Source organism: Dama dama, chromosome 28, assembly GCF_033118175.1.
Source record: "Dama dama isolate Ldn47 chromosome 28, ASM3311817v1, whole genome shotgun sequence".
NCBI lineage: Eukaryota > Metazoa > Chordata > Mammalia > Artiodactyla > Cervidae > Dama > Dama dama.
Genome location: NC_083708.1, coordinates 48,537,268 through 48,556,885, shown reverse-complemented (window position 1 = coordinate 48,556,885; position 19,618 = coordinate 48,537,268). Strand labels below are relative to the sequence as shown.

General features: G+C 41.9%; 1 protein-coding gene and 1 non-coding gene across 2 annotated transcripts; both read left to right on the top strand.

Annotated features, from left to right (window-relative positions):
* The first annotated feature begins 7,782 nt into the window (after window positions 1-7,782).
* Window positions 7,783-7,886, top strand: LOC133048361 (U6 spliceosomal RNA). Its single transcript, XR_009691021.1, has one exon. It is a non-coding gene; the product is annotated as a U6 spliceosomal RNA (small nuclear RNA).
* Window positions 7,887-8,838: 952 nt separating this feature from the next.
* On the top strand, window positions 8,839-9,090 carry LOC133048325 (cytochrome c oxidase subunit 7A2, mitochondrial-like). Its single transcript, XM_061132044.1, has one exon. The coding sequence runs from the start codon at window positions 8,839-8,841 to the stop codon at window positions 9,088-9,090; it is 252 nt and encodes an 83-aa protein (XP_060988027.1).
* Window positions 9,091-19,618: the final 10,528 nt, after the last annotated feature.

Here is a 19,618-nt window from a genome sequence, read left to right as displayed (position 1 = left end):
CACTGAGAAAGGAGACGGGAACTGATTCTCACGAAATCTCGCGGCAGTTGGGAGAGTCTCGCGAGAGTTTTTCGTCATTTCCGGCCTAGAGCCCGCGCGGCTCGGGTGTCTGTGGTCCCTCTAATTCAAGGAGAAGGGATGGCGTGGGGAAGTAGTCCCTTGTTCTGGTAACGGATCCAGCCGCAATGTCCGAGACCTGGGTTCGATCCCTGTGTTTGGAAGATCCCCTGGAGAAGGGAAAGGCTACCCACTCCAGTATTCTGTCCTGGAGAATTCTATCTACTGTATAGTCCGTGGGATCGCAAAGAATCGGACACGACTGAGCGACTTTCACACTTTCACTTGGCCTCAAAAACCTACCAAGCCAAATACGTTCTTAATGGAGTTCTTTTGGAATGAAGTGACTGCAAAACAATGCAAAAAGAGACAACGACAAATTACTAGAGGCTAGGAGATTCAGGTCCCTTCCTTCTGTGAACTTGTAGGCAGTTTACCAGAATGCCACATAGAAATACTTCCTGTGTGCAACCTGGTTTCTGCCTCCTACCCAGAACTCCAGCATCTAAATGTCCACCGTCTCTCAGTTTTTCAGTGGCCGTGCAAGTCAGGGGCATACAGCTTAGGCTTCATTAGTTTAAAGGTAAATCATCTTTGAGGGACCCCATAAATGTAGGTTGAATTGAATTGGCTTGAACCAAAAGCTAGTTTAGAGTATCTCTGGTGGAATGCAGCAATTTACAAAAGCTGTTAAAATATCTAAATACCTCAGCTTATCTGGAGGCAGAAGGTGATGAGCCATGTAAGTTTGCTGGGTTGTTTCTTTCCTCCTCTAGTGCTTAAAAAGAAACTTCCTTTATAAGTTTAGGAATATTCTTTCTCAGTCCTTACTACACATATAATTTGAACTCACTGAAATTAAATCAGTCTAAAGATCACCCAGAGCCAGACATCCTGGAATGTGAAGTCAAGTGGGCCTTAGAAAGCATCACTACAAACAAAGCTAGCGGAGGTGATGGAATTCCAGTTAAGCTATTTCAAATCCTGAAAGATGATGCTGTGAAAGTGCTGCACTCAATGTGCCAGCAAGTTTGGAAAACTCAGCAGTGGCCACAGGACTGGAAAAGGTCAGTTTTCATTCCAATCCCAAAGAAAGGCAATGTCAAAGAATGCTCAAACTACTGCACAATTGCACTCATCTCACACGCTAGGAAAGTAATGCTCAAAATTCTCCAAGCCATGCTTTAGCAATACGTGAACTGTAAACTTTCAGATGTTCAAGCTGGTTTTAGAAAAGGCAGAGGAATCAGAGATCAAATTGCCAACATCTGCTGGATCATCAAAAAAGCAAGAGAGTTCCAGAAAAACATCTATTTCTGCTTTATTGACTATGCCAAAGCCTCTGACTGTGTAGATCACAATAAACTGTGGAAAATTCTGGAAGAGATGGGAATACCAGACCACCTTACCTGCCTCTTGAGAAACCTGTATGCAGGTCAGGAAGCAACAGTGAGAACTGGACATGGAACAACAGACTGGTTCCAAATAGGAAAAGGAGTATGTCAAGACTGTATATTGTCACCCTGCTTATTGAACTTCTATGCAGAGTACATCATGAGAAACGCTGGGCTGGAAGAAGCACAAGCTGGAATCAACATTGCCAGGAGAAATATCAATAACCTCAGATATGCAGATGACACCACCCTTATGGCAGAAAGTGAAGAAGAACTAAAGAGCCTCTTGATGAAAGTGAAAGAGGAGAGTGAAAAAGTTGGCTTAAAGTTCAACATTCAGAAAACTAAGATCATGGCATCTGGTCCCATCACTTCATGGGAAGTAGATGGGGAAATAGTGTCAGACTTTATTTTTGGGGGCTCCAAAATCACTGCAGATGGTGATTGCAGCCATGAAATTAAAAGACACTTGCTCCTTGGAAGGAAAGTTATGACCAACCTAGATAGCATATTAAAAGGCAGAGGCATTAGTTTGCCAACAAAGGTCCATCTGGTCAAGGCTATGGTTTTTTCAGTGGTCATGTATGGATGTGAGAGTTGGACTATAAAGAAAGGCCCCCTTAAGGCAGTAGATTTCCACATGTATGTCTGTGTATACTTACTCTTTTCTTGGGTTACTGCAGTAGCTCACTAATCTGACTGCTGCCCCTTCTCGCCTCGTTAAATGTGATCTGATCCTGTAAAGTGCTAGTCTCCTTCTTTTTCCGAAACTCGCCTTCTCTAACTCCCTTACCCTACACCCAGGACCAAGAAACGGAACATTCCCAAGAAGATCCTCCAGAACAAAAAAATGTATAAATAGTAAACATCCTAAGCCTAGCCAGCATGAACCGACTACAGAAGCCTGTCTGAATTGTGAGTTTAACTAAAAGTTTACACCAAGTTACTGTTTTATTTTGCTTAACAAAGAAGGTATTTAAGGAAGGGAAATTTGTGAAATATATAAATGGAGGTCAGAAAGATCAAATTTGGCAAGGTGTGTGTTTGAGCATACTATTGCTGCTATAACAAGTGACGTAAACTTGGTGATGTGAAACAGCACACATTTATTATTTTACAGTTCCGGTGGTCAGAAGTCCTAAATTTATGGGTCTCTCTGGGGCTAAAGTCACAGAGTCACCAGGACTGTGTTCATACCTAAAAGCTCTAGAGAATTTTTTCTTGTCTTTTCCAACTTCTAGAGGTTGCCTACATCCCTTGGCTCACAGCCCCCTTTCATTTTCAAAGCCAGCAGTGGCCAGCTGACTCACATAGCATCACTGTGACAGTGACTCTTCTGCCTCCCTTTTCGGCATTTAAAATACTCTGTGGTTACTATGTTGGGTGCACCTGAATAAGCTGGATTCTTTATTTTAAATTAAACCGATTAGCAACCTCAACTCCATCTTCAGACTTAATTTTCTTTTGTCCTGTAACTAAAGATTTGATCGCTGGCCCACCCACTCACCTCCGATTGTGTGCCTGGTTCATAACAGGAGGTTGGGGACCCTGGACCTAACCTATTCACAGCTGTTTGAGAATTAGGATGTGGACATCTTTGGATGGTGTGCGCTATTCTAACTTCTGTAATGCCTTCCAATTATTCAATGGCTCTGGCTCACAGAGTTAAGTATCTAGGCTCTTCAACAGGTATGGTCTTGGAATGGAAGTGATGCCTCAGAGTGATATAGCTTAATAGCCCTGGCTCCTACTGATTTTTAACTGTGTACTTACTAAGTAATCTTCCAGTAATAATTTGGCTTTTCACATGGATTTGCGCTGCTCTGAGTAGTATTTTGTCAATTCGGCAATTATCATTATCCTCATAGATTAACAAATTTATACTGGCTTTTTAACATATGAATTTCTGTGTGTTTAAAAAAAAAAAAAAAGAATTTCTGTGTGTTTGATTAATGTGTGTCCACACCTAAGAGATGGTCTAGACTTGGTAGACTGGCAGCTCAGGTTTCTGAATCTGTGAAAATAAAAGCCAGATTGTAAGACTCTGAAGAAATCCATCTGTCTCAGTAATCTTCCCAAATGATTGAAATCTGACTTTAATATACTTTTCAAACTCATACTGAGAATGGATCTCACAGTCTGGCTGTGGACTGAAAGGCTCTCCTAATTGCTCCCATCACATCCTGTACTCCTGGAACACTGGCTAATTTCCTTCAATGAATGAATCTTTTCATTCATTCTTTTTTCAAGTTTGTGTGTTTTAATTAGACTCTTGATTGCTAATGTTCCTTTCAGAAATGTACAGTTCACTATATAAAGAAACATGAATTGACAATAGAACTGTAACTAGAAAACTATGCAAGATTGAGGCATACTTTTTTAAATTATCTTTTTGAGCTAGGTTTCATTTTAGACTTGCTTAAAGAGTTGAAATACAGATGATTTACAATGTTATGTTAATTGCTGTGCAGCAGAGTGATTTAGTTATACATACATTCTTTTTTTAAAAAATACTTTTCCATTATGGCTCATTATAGGATATTGAATATATTTCCCTCTGCTATACAGTAGGGCCATGTTGTTTATCCATTCTATATGTAACAGCTTACATCTGCTAACCCCAACCTCCCACTACATCCTCCTCCCCAGCTCCATCCGCCTTGGCAACAAGTCTGTCTCTATGTCTGTTAATCTGTTTCTGTTTCATAGATAGGTACATTTGTGTTATATTTTAGATTCCACACATAAATGATATCATACGTTATTTGTCTTTCTCTGACTTACTTCACTTAACATGATAATCTCTAGTTGCAACCATGTTGCTGCAGATGTTTTATTCTTTTTATGGCTGAGCAGTATTCCATTGTAAATATGGGTCACATCTTCTTTATCTGTTCATCTGTTGATGAACATTTAGGTTGCTTCCACGTCTTGGCTATTGTGAATAGTGCTGCTATGAACATAGGAGTGCCTGTATCTTTTTGAATTATAATTTTGCCTGGATATATGCCAAGGAGTGGGATCACTGGGTCATATGGTCATTCTATTTTTAGTTTTCTGAGTAACCTCTATACTGCTTTCCATCGTGGCTTCACCAACTTACATTCCCACCATGTAGGAGGGTTCCCTTTCCACCCTCTCCAGCATATTTTATTTGTAGACATTTTAGTAATGGTCATTCTGACTGGTGTGAGGTGGTACTTCATTGTAGTTTTGATTTGCTTTTCTCTAATAATTAGCAAACTTGAGCATCTTTTCATGGAGGCATACTTCTTTCTGTGTGTTTTCTTGTTTCCAGCTAGCCTGTTGTAGTTCCCCCCATTCTATGTCTACTTCATAGTCTCTGCTCACTGTAACTAATTTTTGTGCTCTTCAGCTTTTCTTTACATTGTGAACTTTGAACTTCGCTTCCACTCTATTTCATTTACCATTTCTATTCTAGTTAATTCATATAGATAGAGGTCACACACACAAAATATTTTTCAGGAATTCCACACTATACAGCTAGGGTCAGTCCTGATTAGAATTACCATGACTGGCTAAGAGGATGATCCTTAACCTTGACTGTTTTAGAATTTACTTATGGTGGGGATGGGGTTCGGGTGGGTTCTTAAAACATTGTATTTCTCAAACTTTACTTCCAGGCCAAAATCTTCTGTAGAACTAATGTACATATACATAATGTTATATGACTGTGTATGTATTTAAGTTTGAACAAGGAAAAACTGTCGAAGAATATGCACACAAAGTTATAATGGGATTAGTGAGATAGAACAAGGCCACTGCTAAGATATGGGTTCTTGGGCAAAACTTTTTGTGGGCTCTCTTTCTGTATTAACATTCTGACTGAAAAATGTACTCCAGTGGAGACTGTAAAGTTAAAAACAAAAAGAACTGTAGAAACATTGTACTCTAGTTTATACATTGGTTTTCATAAGAATATAGGCTAACAGTTCTGAATATGCTTTGCATGTATGCTGAGGTTGAACAAATAAGTAAATGGACAGTAGCTAATGGGAGCCAGATTTCTTACTATCAGATAAAGAAGTTACAGATAATCAATGGAGAAAGGATAGACTGAACTCTATGGTAATGAATTAGAGTTAGAAATCAGACAATTAACTCTGTTTAGCTCATTATATACACAAACAGACATAAAATAATCATAGATATGTTTGTACACAGGGATTCGTATACATATATATATATATATATATATATATATATATATATATATATATATATTTCCTAGTTCTACCTGCTGAGAGACGCTAGGAGCAGTGACACCCCAATTGCAGGCAGCACACTCACACACACCAGATCTTGGCTTCCAAATACTATTTTCCAATAAGAGGAACCCAGGATCCCTGGAGAAATAGCCAATTCTAAGGTTGGGCAGGGGAAATGCAAGATGATCCTAATTCATACTACCAGTAAGGAAGGAAGTGAGCAAAAACGAGAAAGAAGGAAGGAAATGTATCAAAAGGACACAAGAGTCAACTTGAAAAAGACCCCAGTAACAAAGTGAAGTAAGCCAGAAAGATAAAGACCATTACAGTATACTAACGCATATATATGGAATTTAGAAAGATGGTAACGATAACCTTATATGCAAAACAGAAAAAGAGACACATGTACAGAACAGACTTTTGGACTCTGTGGGAGAAGGTGAGGGTGGGATGTTTCGAGAGAACAGCATCGAAACATGTATATTATCTATGGTGAAACAGATCACCAGCCCAGGTTGGATGCATGAGACAAGTGCTCGGGCCTGGTGCACTGGGAAGACCCAGAGGGATTGGGTAGAGAGGGAGGTGGGAGGGGGGATCGGGACAGGGAATACATGTAAATCCATGGCTGATTCATGTCAATGTATGAGAAAAACCACCACAATATTGTAAAGTAATTAGCCTCCAACTAATAAAAATAAATGAAAAAAAAGAAAAAGACCCCAGTAGCCTAAGGTGGAAAGGCTTGAGCAATAGCAACAACAAAACAGTGTACTATTATAGCCCAAAGAATAAAATAAATATACCTGAATCCATATTGATACAAATATATGTTTGAATAAATAAATGGGTAAAAAGAGATAAATCCTCCTTACTGAAGAATTCCAAACAATACATGCACATACTTCCCGCTATTCGTAAGATGGAACTTTTGGGGTGATTTTGACTTCCATGGAATATTTGGCAATATCTGCAGACGTTTTTGCTTGTCACAACTATGAGGTGGGTGCTAAGGGCATCTATTAGGTAGAGGCCAGGGATGTTGTTAAATATCCTGCAATGTTGTATGTGCAACAACACTGAATTATCCATCCCAAAGTGCCAATAGTGCCAAGTCTGAGAAACTGCTGTGATATATGTGGTGAGACAGGTGTGTTATGATTATGAGGACAAGGCAGTCAGGCTGAGAGTGAGAAAAGTAAAAGACAGGGGAAAAAACTGGTTCATTATGGAATTAACCCACCCTCAAAAAACCCTCCAGACTTCCTATTTATGTGGAAATAATGTCCCTTTATTGTTTAAACAACTTTCAGTTGCCATTTCTAATACCCACAGACAAGATCATCCTAACTGACAAGAAGAGAGAAGGATTAGGACAAAATATGGTAAACGCATTCTGTAAGCACAGGGTGTCCCAGGGCGAGAGGGAATGGCCAATCTGGTACTGACTCTCTGAAGTGTTGTTTACTCTGGGAGGCTCTCCAAAATAAGTTCTGTTGTTGAAATTCTCAGCTAGACACTTCCATCACATTAAACCACACCGATTGTATTTGTTCTTTTCAGAAAATTGAATAAAAACTATTTGTGAGTTGAAATCAGGAAGCATAAATTATACTTTTTATATTCTTTGAGGAAACACCCTCAAAACTTTTCAAAGACTTTAAAATGCTGAGAAGGGGGGAAATAGCATGATCTCTTTAAATTTGTAACCTAGAAAAATGGTTGGAACTGAACTTTGTTGTTATTCAGTCGCTAAGTCATGTCTGACTTTTTGCGACCTCATGGATCCCCTGGAGAAGAGAATAGCTATGCACTCCAGTATTCTTGTCTGGAGAATGCCATGGACAAAGGAGCCTGGTGGGCTACAGTCCATGGGGTCGCAAAAAGTCAGACACAACTGAGTGACCCACACACACATATATATACATGTGTTGTTGTTTTTCAGTAGAAATTAACACAATATTGTAAAATACTTGAATTTGGTGAGTTCGTACTCTGATGCTATCTCTCATTACACATTGTACATTTAATAATGATTAGAAACATTTTTAATATGAGCGGTCTTCTAAATGCACGTTTTTGAATACAGAAATCCTTATTTAGTGCTCACTTTGGCAGCACATATACTATAATTCTAATGATACAGAGATTAGCATGGCCCCTGTGCAAGGATAACATGAAAATTTGTGAAGTATTCACATTAAAAAAAAAAATCCCATTCAACTGCTGGGTAATCAATTCTTGATCTTCTATCTTGTGAAATCAAATTCAGCTACCTGAAACTATAGTTAATAATAATTGCATGTATATATTTTACCTAATCTTGTTAACATGTCTATTAAGTGGTATTATTAGGCTCTTTTTATGGGTAAGCAAATAGGCTGAAAAGTTAAACAACCAGCTCAGGTCTACAAATGTAGTATGGTGGAGCCAGAATATAACAGTCTGCGTGTCTGGAGTGGATATGACTTCTGTATTATATCAATAGTGCCAAGAAGGGACAAACCAAGTACTTGTCAACACTGAACATATTTCAGTTCAGTTGAGTCTCTCAGTCATGTCCGACTCTTTGCGACCCCATGAATCGCAGCACGCCAGGCCTCCCTGTCCATCCCCAACTCCCGGAGTTTCCTCAAACTCATGTCCATTCAGTCGGTGATGCCATCCAGCCATCTCATCCTCTGTCATCCCCTTCTCCTCCTGCCCCCAATCCCTCCCAGCATCAGGGTCTTTTCCAGTGAGTCAACTCTTCGCATGAAGTGACCAAAGTTTTGGAGTTTCAGCTTCAGCATCAGTCCTTCCAATGAACACCCAGGACTTAATCTCCTTCAGGATGGACTGGTTGGATCTCCTTGCAGAGGACCAGCAAATATCACACTCCCACAGGCCCTCACACAGTACTGAACACTTTACTAATGATTCCTCAATAAATACTTATGATTAATTTTTTAAATGTCCTTGTTGAAACAGAACTATACTATTCATGAATAATGGGCAGAGCACTGAACAGAGCAATAGACCCAGATGCTAACAAGGGCTCTTCTTTTAACTAACTATGTGGCCTTGGACAAATTACTTGTCTGAGGCTCAGCTTTAAAGTCAGAATAATGGTTCCTGGTGGTCAGTTGTCACGGTTGGTGAGCAGTAGCTGAGCCAAGATGATATGGGATCTTCTGTCTCTCCATCAGATTACTAAGAGGACCATAAGTACTGCTTTACACAGGCAGTTTGAAAATAAGTTTCCAGTAAAACAAAAGCTGTTTCAGGAGGATGATGGAATTCCAGTGCATCTGAAGGGTAGGATAGCTGATGCCCTCCTGTATAGAGCCACCGTGATTCTTACAGTTGGTGGGACAGCATATGCCATATATCAGCTGGCTGTGGCTTCATTTCCCAATAAGCAGGATTGACTTCAGTTATCTTCCCAGCAATCAGTTGGTTCAATTCCATTCAGCTCTCTGTGGACCAGTAAATCTGATACACAACTGAGTTCTTTGGGGATCAGTATTTATTGACTTGTACTAACTGCCATCAATAAAGCAGTCTTTACCATGAACAAAACCCAGTGAGTAAAGTCAGAATAACAATACTGGCTGGGCCTGCTTTCCAATGTTGGACAACATATGGAGGTGATCTTTGGAAAACATGATTTGTTGAACAAATGAAAGGCTTTACAGTCTCAAATTCTAAGCTCAAGGAAGTCCATTTAACCTCTGCTATACTGACTGACTTGATTATGGTGTAATCCTAGCTCAACAGCCCACTATAAGTCTGGCTAATAACTTCATCCTTTCATTGGATTCTACTTCTCTGAACCTATTTTTTGGCATTTATCATTTGATTCCATCTCTCCTTCACCCAAACCAATCAGTTTCCAAAGTAATTTTCTGGCACCAAAGAGAAGAAATTATGCTGCCCAGATCACAGGGGCAAACTGTTCAAAAGACCACTGGAAACTTCTGCCCCTTCTTCTTACCCCAGTTGCATTAATCATATTTAAAATTTTTCTGTATGACATTCTGACATCTTAAATAATCTTTGTGGCTGGGGAGAGACTGCTCCATCAGGTCTAGCTAATTCTTAGGGAGTGCAAAGGATCCAACAAGATGCATGCCCTTGATATGTAAACTAATGAATCCAGAGCCATCATACCTTTGCTATCTGGCCCATATTCCTCTGCCTTAATCACCACAGGGTTAGGTACCAGGCAATAGGGACCACCCCATCATAGGGACAGAATAAAGGGACAAAGTACAGCAATTCAATAAGTAATCCCACTAGGGAAACATAAGTAAAGAAAAAAGTATGAGGATGGGACTTCCCTGGTGGTCCAGTGGCTAAGAGTCTGAACTCCCAAAGCCGAGAGCCTAGGTTTGATCCCTGTTCAGGGAAGTAGATCTTACATGCCATCACTAAGAGTTTGCATGCTGCAACTAGCTGCAACTGAAGATCTACAATATGTGCTGCAACTGAAGATCTATAATATGTGCTACAACTGAAGATCTATAATATGTGCTTCAACTGAAGATGTATAATATGTGCTGGAACTAAGACCCAGCACAGCCAAATAGGTAAATAAGTAAATATTATTTTTAAAAAAGAAAAAATGTATGATAGACCCCTGTAAGTTAAGGATCACTCAAGAAAGCACGTTTGCTTAACAAAACCATGCCAGGGAACCATAAGTCATGGCCCAAAGCAATAACACGATGGTGGAATGAGACCCATATCCTGCCCAGCAAGGGCAGTAAGTTAATGATTCCTGGGACATGCTCCTCTGCATAAACTAAAAACAAAAATATAAGGAAAGGTGACATTATATTGAAACCTGAGATGATTTACCATATTTTAGTATATGTCACCACTTTTTTGCTCATTTTCATTGTGCCATGACAATCCCATTTTGACCATGTAGGGACAAGAAAACTTCCCTGCCTGATATGGAGGGGGAACTGACGATGGAGCTTGACGTCTACTTAAGAATGAGCAAGCTGGTCTTCTCCACCTCCTCACTTTTCCTTTGACTATAAAACTGTAGCCCACTCAGCTCTTGGGCAGCACTCCCTCGCCTGCCTGCTTGTAAATCTCACATGCTTCCCTACACTACTAAACTTTTTCCTTCCCTGTCACTGCCTCTTGCTGAATTCTTTCTGCACCAACACAGATAAGCCTGTGTTCAGCTGCATTCTGAAATGCTTTCTGCCATTTCAACTATAGCCTAAAACTCAAGGACACTCTTCAAACTAGCCATTCCTAAATTGTTCACCCTGCCCGGCCTTACCTTTCCCACAGGAACCCTAGTAAAAAGTCTGGCCTAAACATATTGCACACTCCTGCCTTTGCTTCATGATCAAAATCTGGTGTCTGTTCTGTGGCTGTGTGGTGAGCTGTCCCTCTTGTTTCTAGGGGAATTGGGAATAACATTAAACTTGTCTTTAGGTGGCATTGACCTCTCTGTTGTCACTCAGTCCCCTTTATAAATAAGACTTAGACACAGGACACAGGCCAGCAGGTCTTTTCAAAGCTAAAGTAGCTTAAGAGGGAGAAGAGTCCTGAGTGTTATCAAATAATGACTTGCCCTTCGGGGCAAGGTTATCAGGATGTATTTATTTTACGATTCTAATTCCTTTACTTGGCAGATCTTGATCTATGTTTAAAAAAAAAACACAGTGGATAGTTCACATGTGTGTGTTAGTTGCTCAGTCGTGTCCAATTCTTAGTGACTCCATGGACTGTAGCCCACCATGCTCCTCTGTCCATGGAATTCTCCAGGCAAAAATACTGGAGTGGGTAGCCATTCCCTTCTCCAGGGGATCTTCCAGACCCAGGGACTGAACCCTGGTTTCCTGCATTGCAGGCAGATTTTTTACTGTCTCAGCCACCAGGGAAGCCCCTAGTTCACGTGACCTAAATTCAAAATATTTCTTTGTGAGAAAGGAAAATGAGACTTGGTGTAAATTAACCCCCACCATTCTTTTTGTTTGTTTCTAATCATTGGACTCCTTGAATACTCATCTCCCCTTTTATTCACCTTATTTGTTCTTTGTCTTCTTTGAGTTTTCTTCCTTGAGACTAAAATGATAGATTTTGTTTAAAATTTAAAGACAGAGTTCTGTTTTCAGTATGGAAAATATACTGAACATCTTAGTCCATTTGGGCTGCTGTAACAAAATACCATAAACTGGGTGGCCTAAAAACAGCAACATTTATTTCTTGCAGTTCTAGAATCTGAGAAGTCCAAGATCAAGACTACAGACAGAACTATGTCTGTTGAGAATCCTTTTCTTGGGTCATAGGCAGTTTTTCTCTGTGTCTTCACATGGCAGAAGGGGACGGTGGTCTCTGTAGTCTCCGTTATAAGAGCACCAATCCCATTCATAGGAGAAGGCAATGGCAACCCACTCCATTACTCCTGCCTGGAGAATCCCAGGGACAGAGGAGCCTGGTGCGCTGCCGTCTAAGGGTCGCACAGAGTCGGACACGATTGAAGAGATTTAGCAGCAGCCCCAGCAATCCCATTCAGGGGAGCTCCACCCTCATGACCTACCACTTTCTTAAGGCCCCACCCATCACACTGGACACTAGGTTTCAATATACAAGTTCTGGAGGAGGCAAAGATACAGACCTTAGCAATAAATACAAGAAAGTAGGTTAATTTGCCCACAGAATACATTTAAAAATATCTCTTCAATCATCCCTAAGAGGGAGGGGATGGTTCTAGTTTTATCTCCGTTGTCCTGTTTTCCTTTCCTGTCCTTTTTGAGTTGATCAATGGAAAGGTTGTCCAGAGGCAGAATCTTTACTGCGGCTGCTCTTGATACTTGATCCTTTTTTCATTAATTCAACCAACTGGAAATAAGCTTGCTGAGGCCAGGTGCCTTGTCGGTGTTGTTCACTTCTGTATCCTTACTTGGCACAATGACACATAGCTGGCGCTCAACAAATACTTGTTAAATGAATGAACCATTATTTTACTGAACTTCTGTGCGTCGGGTACCGCTCCAGGAGCTGAGAAAAGGGAGGTAAGGACCGCATTGCGGTTCCCGCGGAGGCCAACACTAGAGAACAACAACAGACGCCCTCAGTGTTCTGCCTAATAGAGGGAAGGAACTCCGGGCTGAGAGCTGCGCCAGCCGGCGCTGGGTGGCGTGCGCGTCTGCCGGGTCTGGCCTGGCTCTCCTCTGGCTCCCGCGGCGCGGACCGATCTGCAGCAACAGACCTCGGAGCTGTTTGAATGCCAGATGATTCCTCCCGACGGACTAGCCCCCGGGCGTTCCTATCTCGTTCCCAGACGCGTCCCGGTGCTCCGGGGTTGGGCAGCACACACCTGTCTTCCCAGCGTCTGCCCAGCTGCGGCTCAGGCCTGCGGAACTCCAGGGAGCGATACGCCCCCATCCGCCGGCTGCGGGCCAGAAGAGCAGCGGGGCCGCAACAATCTCCAAATTCTTCAGAGACTTCACCTGCTCCAGCTTGGGGAATTGCGTGGGGCGCAGCCTATAGGACAGCTCCTGCGCTGTTTGGGCTCCTGCATCTTCCCCCAACCGGAACCGGGTGTGTGTGTGGCTGGGGCGGTGGTTGCAAGAGGTGCTTTCACTTCGGTTCGGGCAGGGTCAAATTGCGGCAGGGTTGTTTCGTCTCCCAGGTTTAGCTGGAGCCAGAGAAACTCTCAGTGCTCAGGGACTTGAAATTCCTCCTGTATCTTAAACCCTGAAACAACTGCAAGAGCTCTGGAGATGGGAGCGCGGCTGCCGCGTTGGAGCTGGCGGGGCGACAGTAACGACAGGAGCAGCAGCGGAAAGCCGGGCAGTGTGCGAGTCTCCCTCTCCTCCCAGCTTTTTGCCAACGTGCGCATCCTCGGACACCCGGGAATCTACTGATCAACTTTTATTTAAGCAAAGAGCTCTGAAGTTCGATTACCTCTGCCTGACATCCCCAAACGCTGTCAGCTGCCACTGTAGTGTAGTGAATTTGGGGCTGGGGGTGGGAGGCAGGATTACTAGAGGAAGAGTTAAACTTATACGGGAAATATTATTGCATCTGTATCCTCCTGCCCCATGTCTTCCTTGAGGATAATGCTAGACTTCATCTGACAATTTCAACATTTTCACCTACAAACATTTCCAAAAGTAAAGTCTTCCTTCTTGTTAAGCATGCTTTCTTGTGTTTTCCAATACACAGACCGATGCTGGCTACCCACTACGGGGGCAGGAAACCACTCACTACCTTTCATAATCACTGTTTCACCGATTTTGTGTATTTTTCCTTAGGATACGAATACATATATTGACTACGGGTTTATTCAGCTGTAGTTGTAATTCTTTGACTAAATGGAAATAATTTTACACATTCAAACTTTTTTTTTAAAGTGAACAATATCATGATAGAAATGGCCTTTGGAGTCTTCCTGGTCTTTCCACAGAAGCACCAAGCCTTTGACTTTGGTCCATTTCCCCCCCAAGTATCAAAACCTAGACCTGACTCCAGACAGGAATTGTACAACCTTTTTCTGTGCGAGATCGTGCCTTTGTAAGGGTCACGAAGCTCTCCAGACATTTTGAAAACCATCTATGTGACAGTGGAACCTTGCAATATTCCTGAAAACGTGGGGAAAGATCACATTTGAAGGGCCTGGGTGGGCTTAGCATGATGCGTGTCAAGCATCAGTAGAGCTGCCGCACGGTAAGTGCGCATTACCTGTCATGGACAGTAATGCAAGATTTAACCTAGGATGCTCAGGCCAAAAGGCTGCTTACTCTAACTTTGGCTGACAAATGTGAGCTCCTCCTTCTCTTTTATTATCATTTATGTCTTTGTCAGTAAAAAGCATTTAAAGGAATTATTATAAAAGGCTTCCTGCCTTGGGAGTCCCACGACAGCCCAGTATAGTCATGGCTGCACCGACATCGCTCGGATTTTGGTACCCACGTACTCTCCCTCGCCCCAGCCCCCAACCTTCTTCAGCTTTCCTTGAGCTGCACCGCCGTGGGGCCCCAAGGCCCGGCTTGCCTTGCCCTGCATTCTGCAGGTTAGCGGCGCTGGAGGCCGGGGAGAAGGTGGGGCCCGGGCGCGGAGGAGGATGCGGGTCGCGAGCATCTGGTGAAGTTCATGCAGGGAGCGGACGGGGCCAGCAAGACCAGCCGCCCTGCTCCGCCCGCCCTCTGCCCGCAGCTCCAGGAATCCGCCACTTTGTGGTCACGCGCCTTGCTTTCCAGGAGCGCGTAGTTCCCGGGCCACCGCGACGCAAGCCCATCACTAACAAGGTGTGAGGGTGGCATGAGACATCCGCGGGAGGAGAGAGGCATAGGTCCCACGAGGTCTAGGGGGAGCTGCTTCTCTCCGCCTGCACAGGAAAACAGGACCGCCCGTGGGTCCAATCCCAGGAGAAGAGCCAAAGGAATCCAGCTCCCCGACGTTTCCAAGCCCCAAGGCCGGCTGTTCCGTGGAGCTCTTCGGGTCACCAGCGCTGGGGACGTCCTTCCTCGGCGGCAGGGGGCAGGCCTCGGCCGAACCCTCAAAGATCCCCATCGTTGCTCTCTCTGCCTGGGCTTCCTTCCTCGGTTTTCCGCGACGCCGGAGGTCAGTTTTTCCAGGGGGCTGAAGTACCACATGGGGAAATCGATGGTGTCTCACATTTCATTCCTTTCTCACTTCTGTGTTTATCACATGTGTGGAGCTTTCTGCACCTGAACGTCACTTTGATGGAATAAAGTAAAATCTCATGCCCCGAGCAATCAATCATTTCTTGTTGGAGATGACCCATTTAGTCACCGGAAATCCGGCTAAATGCATTGCTCCAGAAAGAAAAATCTTTTTAAGATTCCAGCATTCACTGCAACGTTTGTTATCGCCAGAATGTAGAACTGACTGTTTTTTTTTTTTTTTTATTGTTAGTTGGAGGCTAATTACTTCACAACATTTCAGTGGGTTTTGTCATACATTGATATGAATCAGCCATAGAGTTACACGCATTCCCCATCCCGATCCCCCCTCCCACCTCCCTCTCCCTCTCCACCCAATTCCTCTGGGTCTTCCCAGTGCACCAGGCCTGAGCACTTGTCTCATGCATCCCACCTGGGCTGGTGATAGAACTGACTGTTTGAATGTATTAATATTTTCTAAGAGTTACAATTTTGTCACAAGTTTGTAACCAGTTTTTAAAAGACCAACCAATGCTTAAAGGTAAATTAGTTGCAAGCACAGGAGGGGAAATATTAGTTAGAAAAATTAGTTAAAAGAGCGGATGAAAATTGGTCCCCCTTTATAAATCTTCTCCCAGTAATTTTCTTTCTTCTATTTCAAATTTCTTGCCCAAATTGCAAGAAGCAGCAGCAAAGCAAAATACCCACATCTCACATTTAGATTACAGATATTGTCAACTTATTCAAACACCCCACATTTCTTTATCCTTTGATATGGAGTCTAACTGCCTATGTTTTAAAAGCTGGGCAGAAACTTTCCTTAGGGTGGGACTTTTCAATAGTTGAAACATGGGTTCTTTAAAATTTATGTATTTAAGATAAACCTTCCTTGATCTTCTCACATGGAACAATTCTACTAAGCAAAACAGAAAGTACTGCCTAATTCAAAATGTGTTTTGAAAGAATTTTACCATGCTGAGAATAAAAGGTCTTTCCTCTTCTAAGTAACACCATGTTCTGCAAATACCCTCTTTTAAAATGAATATTTCAGTTAGACAGATCCAAATATCTTTAGTCTTAAGTTTATTTGGTAATAAACTTATTAATAAATTGATAATATTCTTAGTTCTCATTTTCTCCCATGTTGATTGTCTTGGGTGCTGAGAATAAGTTAGTGCTTTGAATAAATCACAATCATCCTTAGTTCACAGATTTTTTTTCAGCTTGGAAGAGGCTGTAAGTTTCTTCCTGAGATCAAACAATATTTACTCTTCTTTTTCATATGTTATCTCCTTGGCCTTCTATTCTAATAACAAGAAGCCTTGAAAATTCATTCTCCATTATACAGACAGTATGAAAGAGGTAAGAATGGTTTCAGAGGCATACTGAATTTACTTTCTCTGTAAATATTATGTGGAGTTTAGTAAATTCTCCATTCTTATCATCTTCATTATGTAAAATATTCAGAATTAGAATTTTGAGGGTAATACTATCCAGCCATTAAACAACAACAATTATTCAAAAAACAATTTTGGATATCTGGGTAATTTAGTATTGACTGAGTAGCTATGGTTCCTTAAAATGGAATACAATTCAAGAAAATGTAGCGTGTATCTTCAGTATTCTTATTACTAAATAAACATTTGATCACTTTTTATAACTCTTTAGATATTTCAGTTGTTTTCAAGTTAAGCCTTTCTTTTTTTTTTTTTTTTCTCTTAAACATACCAAGATCTTGGGGTGTTTCTACAGAGGAATATTATTGGATATAATAGCCTTCCCTGAATTTATGCCTGCTCTTTCGTGACTTTAAAGTGACTTTACATGGGGTTCCCCCATTTTGGGTATAATTTATACATTATAATGAGAAAGGAAGTATCTCTTTTGTTGGACCATAAAATATTGAGACCAAAGAAGATTAGGTGTACCTAGAGTAGAGGAACATCATGAGACACACTGGGCTTGAAGAAGCACAAGCTGGAATCAAGATTGCCAGGAGAAATATCAATAACCTCAGATATGCAGATGACACCACCCTTACTGCAGAAAGTGAAGAAGAACTAAAGAGCCTCTTGATGAAAGTGAAAGAGGAGAGTGAAAAAGTTGGCTTAAAGCTCAACATTCAGAAAACTAAGATCATGGCATCTGATTCCATCACTTCATGGCAAATAAATGGGGAAACATTGGAAACAGTGGCTGACTATTTTGGGGGGCTCCAAAATCACTACAGATGGTGATTGCAGCCATGACATTAAAAGACGCTTGCTCCTTGGAAGGAAAGTTATGACCAACATAAAAAGCAGAGATATTACTTTGTCAACAAAGGTCCATCTAGTCAAGGCTATGGTTTTTCTAGTAGTCATGTATGGATGTGAGAGTTGGACTATAAAGAAAGCTGAGCACCAAAGAATTGATGCTTTTGAACTGTGGTGCTGGAGAAAACTCTTGAGAGTCCCCTGGACTGCAAGGAGATCCAAACAGTCCATCCTAAAGGAGATCAGTCCTGGGTGTTCATTGGAAGGACTGATGCTGAAGCTGAAACTCCAGTACTTTGGCCACCTGATGGGAAGAGCTGACTCATTTGAAAAGACCCTGATGCTGGGAAAGATTGAGGGCAGGAGGAAAAGGGGATGACAGAGGATGAGATAGTTGGATGGTATCACCGACTCAGTGGACATGGGTTTGGGTGGATTCCGGGAGTTGGTGATGGACAGGGAGGCCTGGCCCGCCACAGTTCATGGGGTCGCAAAGAGTCAGACAGGACTAAGCAACTGAACTGAACTGAGAGCAGAGGAATGAAGAAGGAAACAAAAGTAAGAACCTGTATCTCTCAGATGGCCACCTGTTCCAGTAAGTATAAATTCAAGATATCTTGTGGGATTGTATTTAATTCAGTAACTTAGAACCTAGAAGAGACCTATTTGTTTCATTATACACACACACACACACACGTACAGATTTTACTTTATAAAGCGATATGAAGGTTGGGACCTGGAACCTCTAGATGTCCCTTTGGTTCTGAGATCCTCGGCTTCATGAACCACAATACAAATGGTTTTTAGGAGTTGCCTAGTAACTAAGTTATGGCAGTGTTTTCATAAAGCTGTGTTAAAGGTTGGGAGCTCAGCAAAATTTGGTAGAAAAATTAATGATTACTCAGAGGAAATGATGAATTCAAACTAGACCATAAACTATCTTGGTTTCAGACCCAGAATCAAAACTCTTTATACTGGGACTTCTCTGGTGGTCCATTGGCTAAGATTCTGAGCTCCCCGGGCAGGGCCTGAGTTTGCTCCCTGGTTAGGAAACTAGATCCCACATGCCACAGCTAAGAGCTATCAAACCACAATGAAGATTGAAGATCCCGAGTGCCCCAACTATGACCCAGTGAGGCCAAATAAATAAATATTTTAAAAAACTCTCTTTATGTAAATGCATCTAAAACCTTATTTAGATCCTGGTTACCCAAATTGTCTGGGCTTCCAAGGCTACTTGCAGAGAGCTGATGGGCCAAGCAGGTCAGCCTCCCTGCCTGCAGCAGAGGGACTACAGGGGATAGGGTCAACCTCTCTGACTTCCAAGAAGAGGCCTGAGAGGACCAAGATGAAAGGGGGACATTGCTTCTGTCACCTTCTCCCTTTTAACTTACACTAGAAATGGCAACCCACTTCAGTGTTCTTGCCTGGAAAATTCCATGGATAGTGGAGCCTGATGAGCTATAGTCCACAGGGTCACAAAGAATAGGACAAAACTGAGCAACTGAGCATAAGCGTAAAAAGAAGCCTGGTGAGGGGGAATAGCATTAGGGATTGAATTGTTGAGCCTGTCTCCCAATATGCTACAAGTTTTCAGGGATATATTATCAATCATCCTGATTTAACTCAGTTAACTCAGCAGTTGTCCCCTCCTTTTTCCTGCACCATTAATATTTCCTCATTTGGGAATTATTAGCATCACTGTACAAACCTACGCTAGTATCTACCAACCATTAAAAGTCTTTGATCCCATATTCCCTTCCAGTTACTACCATATTTCTCTGATCCCCTTTATAGCAAGAATCATTCTAAAAGTAGCTTATAGTTGCTGTCCCTACTTTCTCTTCTCCCATCCTTTTCTGAACCACACCCCATCAGACTTTCACCCTCATTAGTCCAATGAAAAGTTTTTCTGCCAAAGTCAGAACTGATCACCATGTTGCAACATCTAGTGGTCAACTTCTAAATCCTTAGCTTACCTGATCTCTCAGCAGCATTTGACAGAGATCATAATTCTATTTTCTAGAAACTTCACTTGACTTCCG

What these genes read in the sequence shown, in the direction of transcription:
- LOC133048325 (XM_061132044.1), top strand. Translation starts at nt 8,839, where the DNA reads ATGATATGGGATCTTCTGTCTCTCCATCAGATTACTAAGAGGACCATA.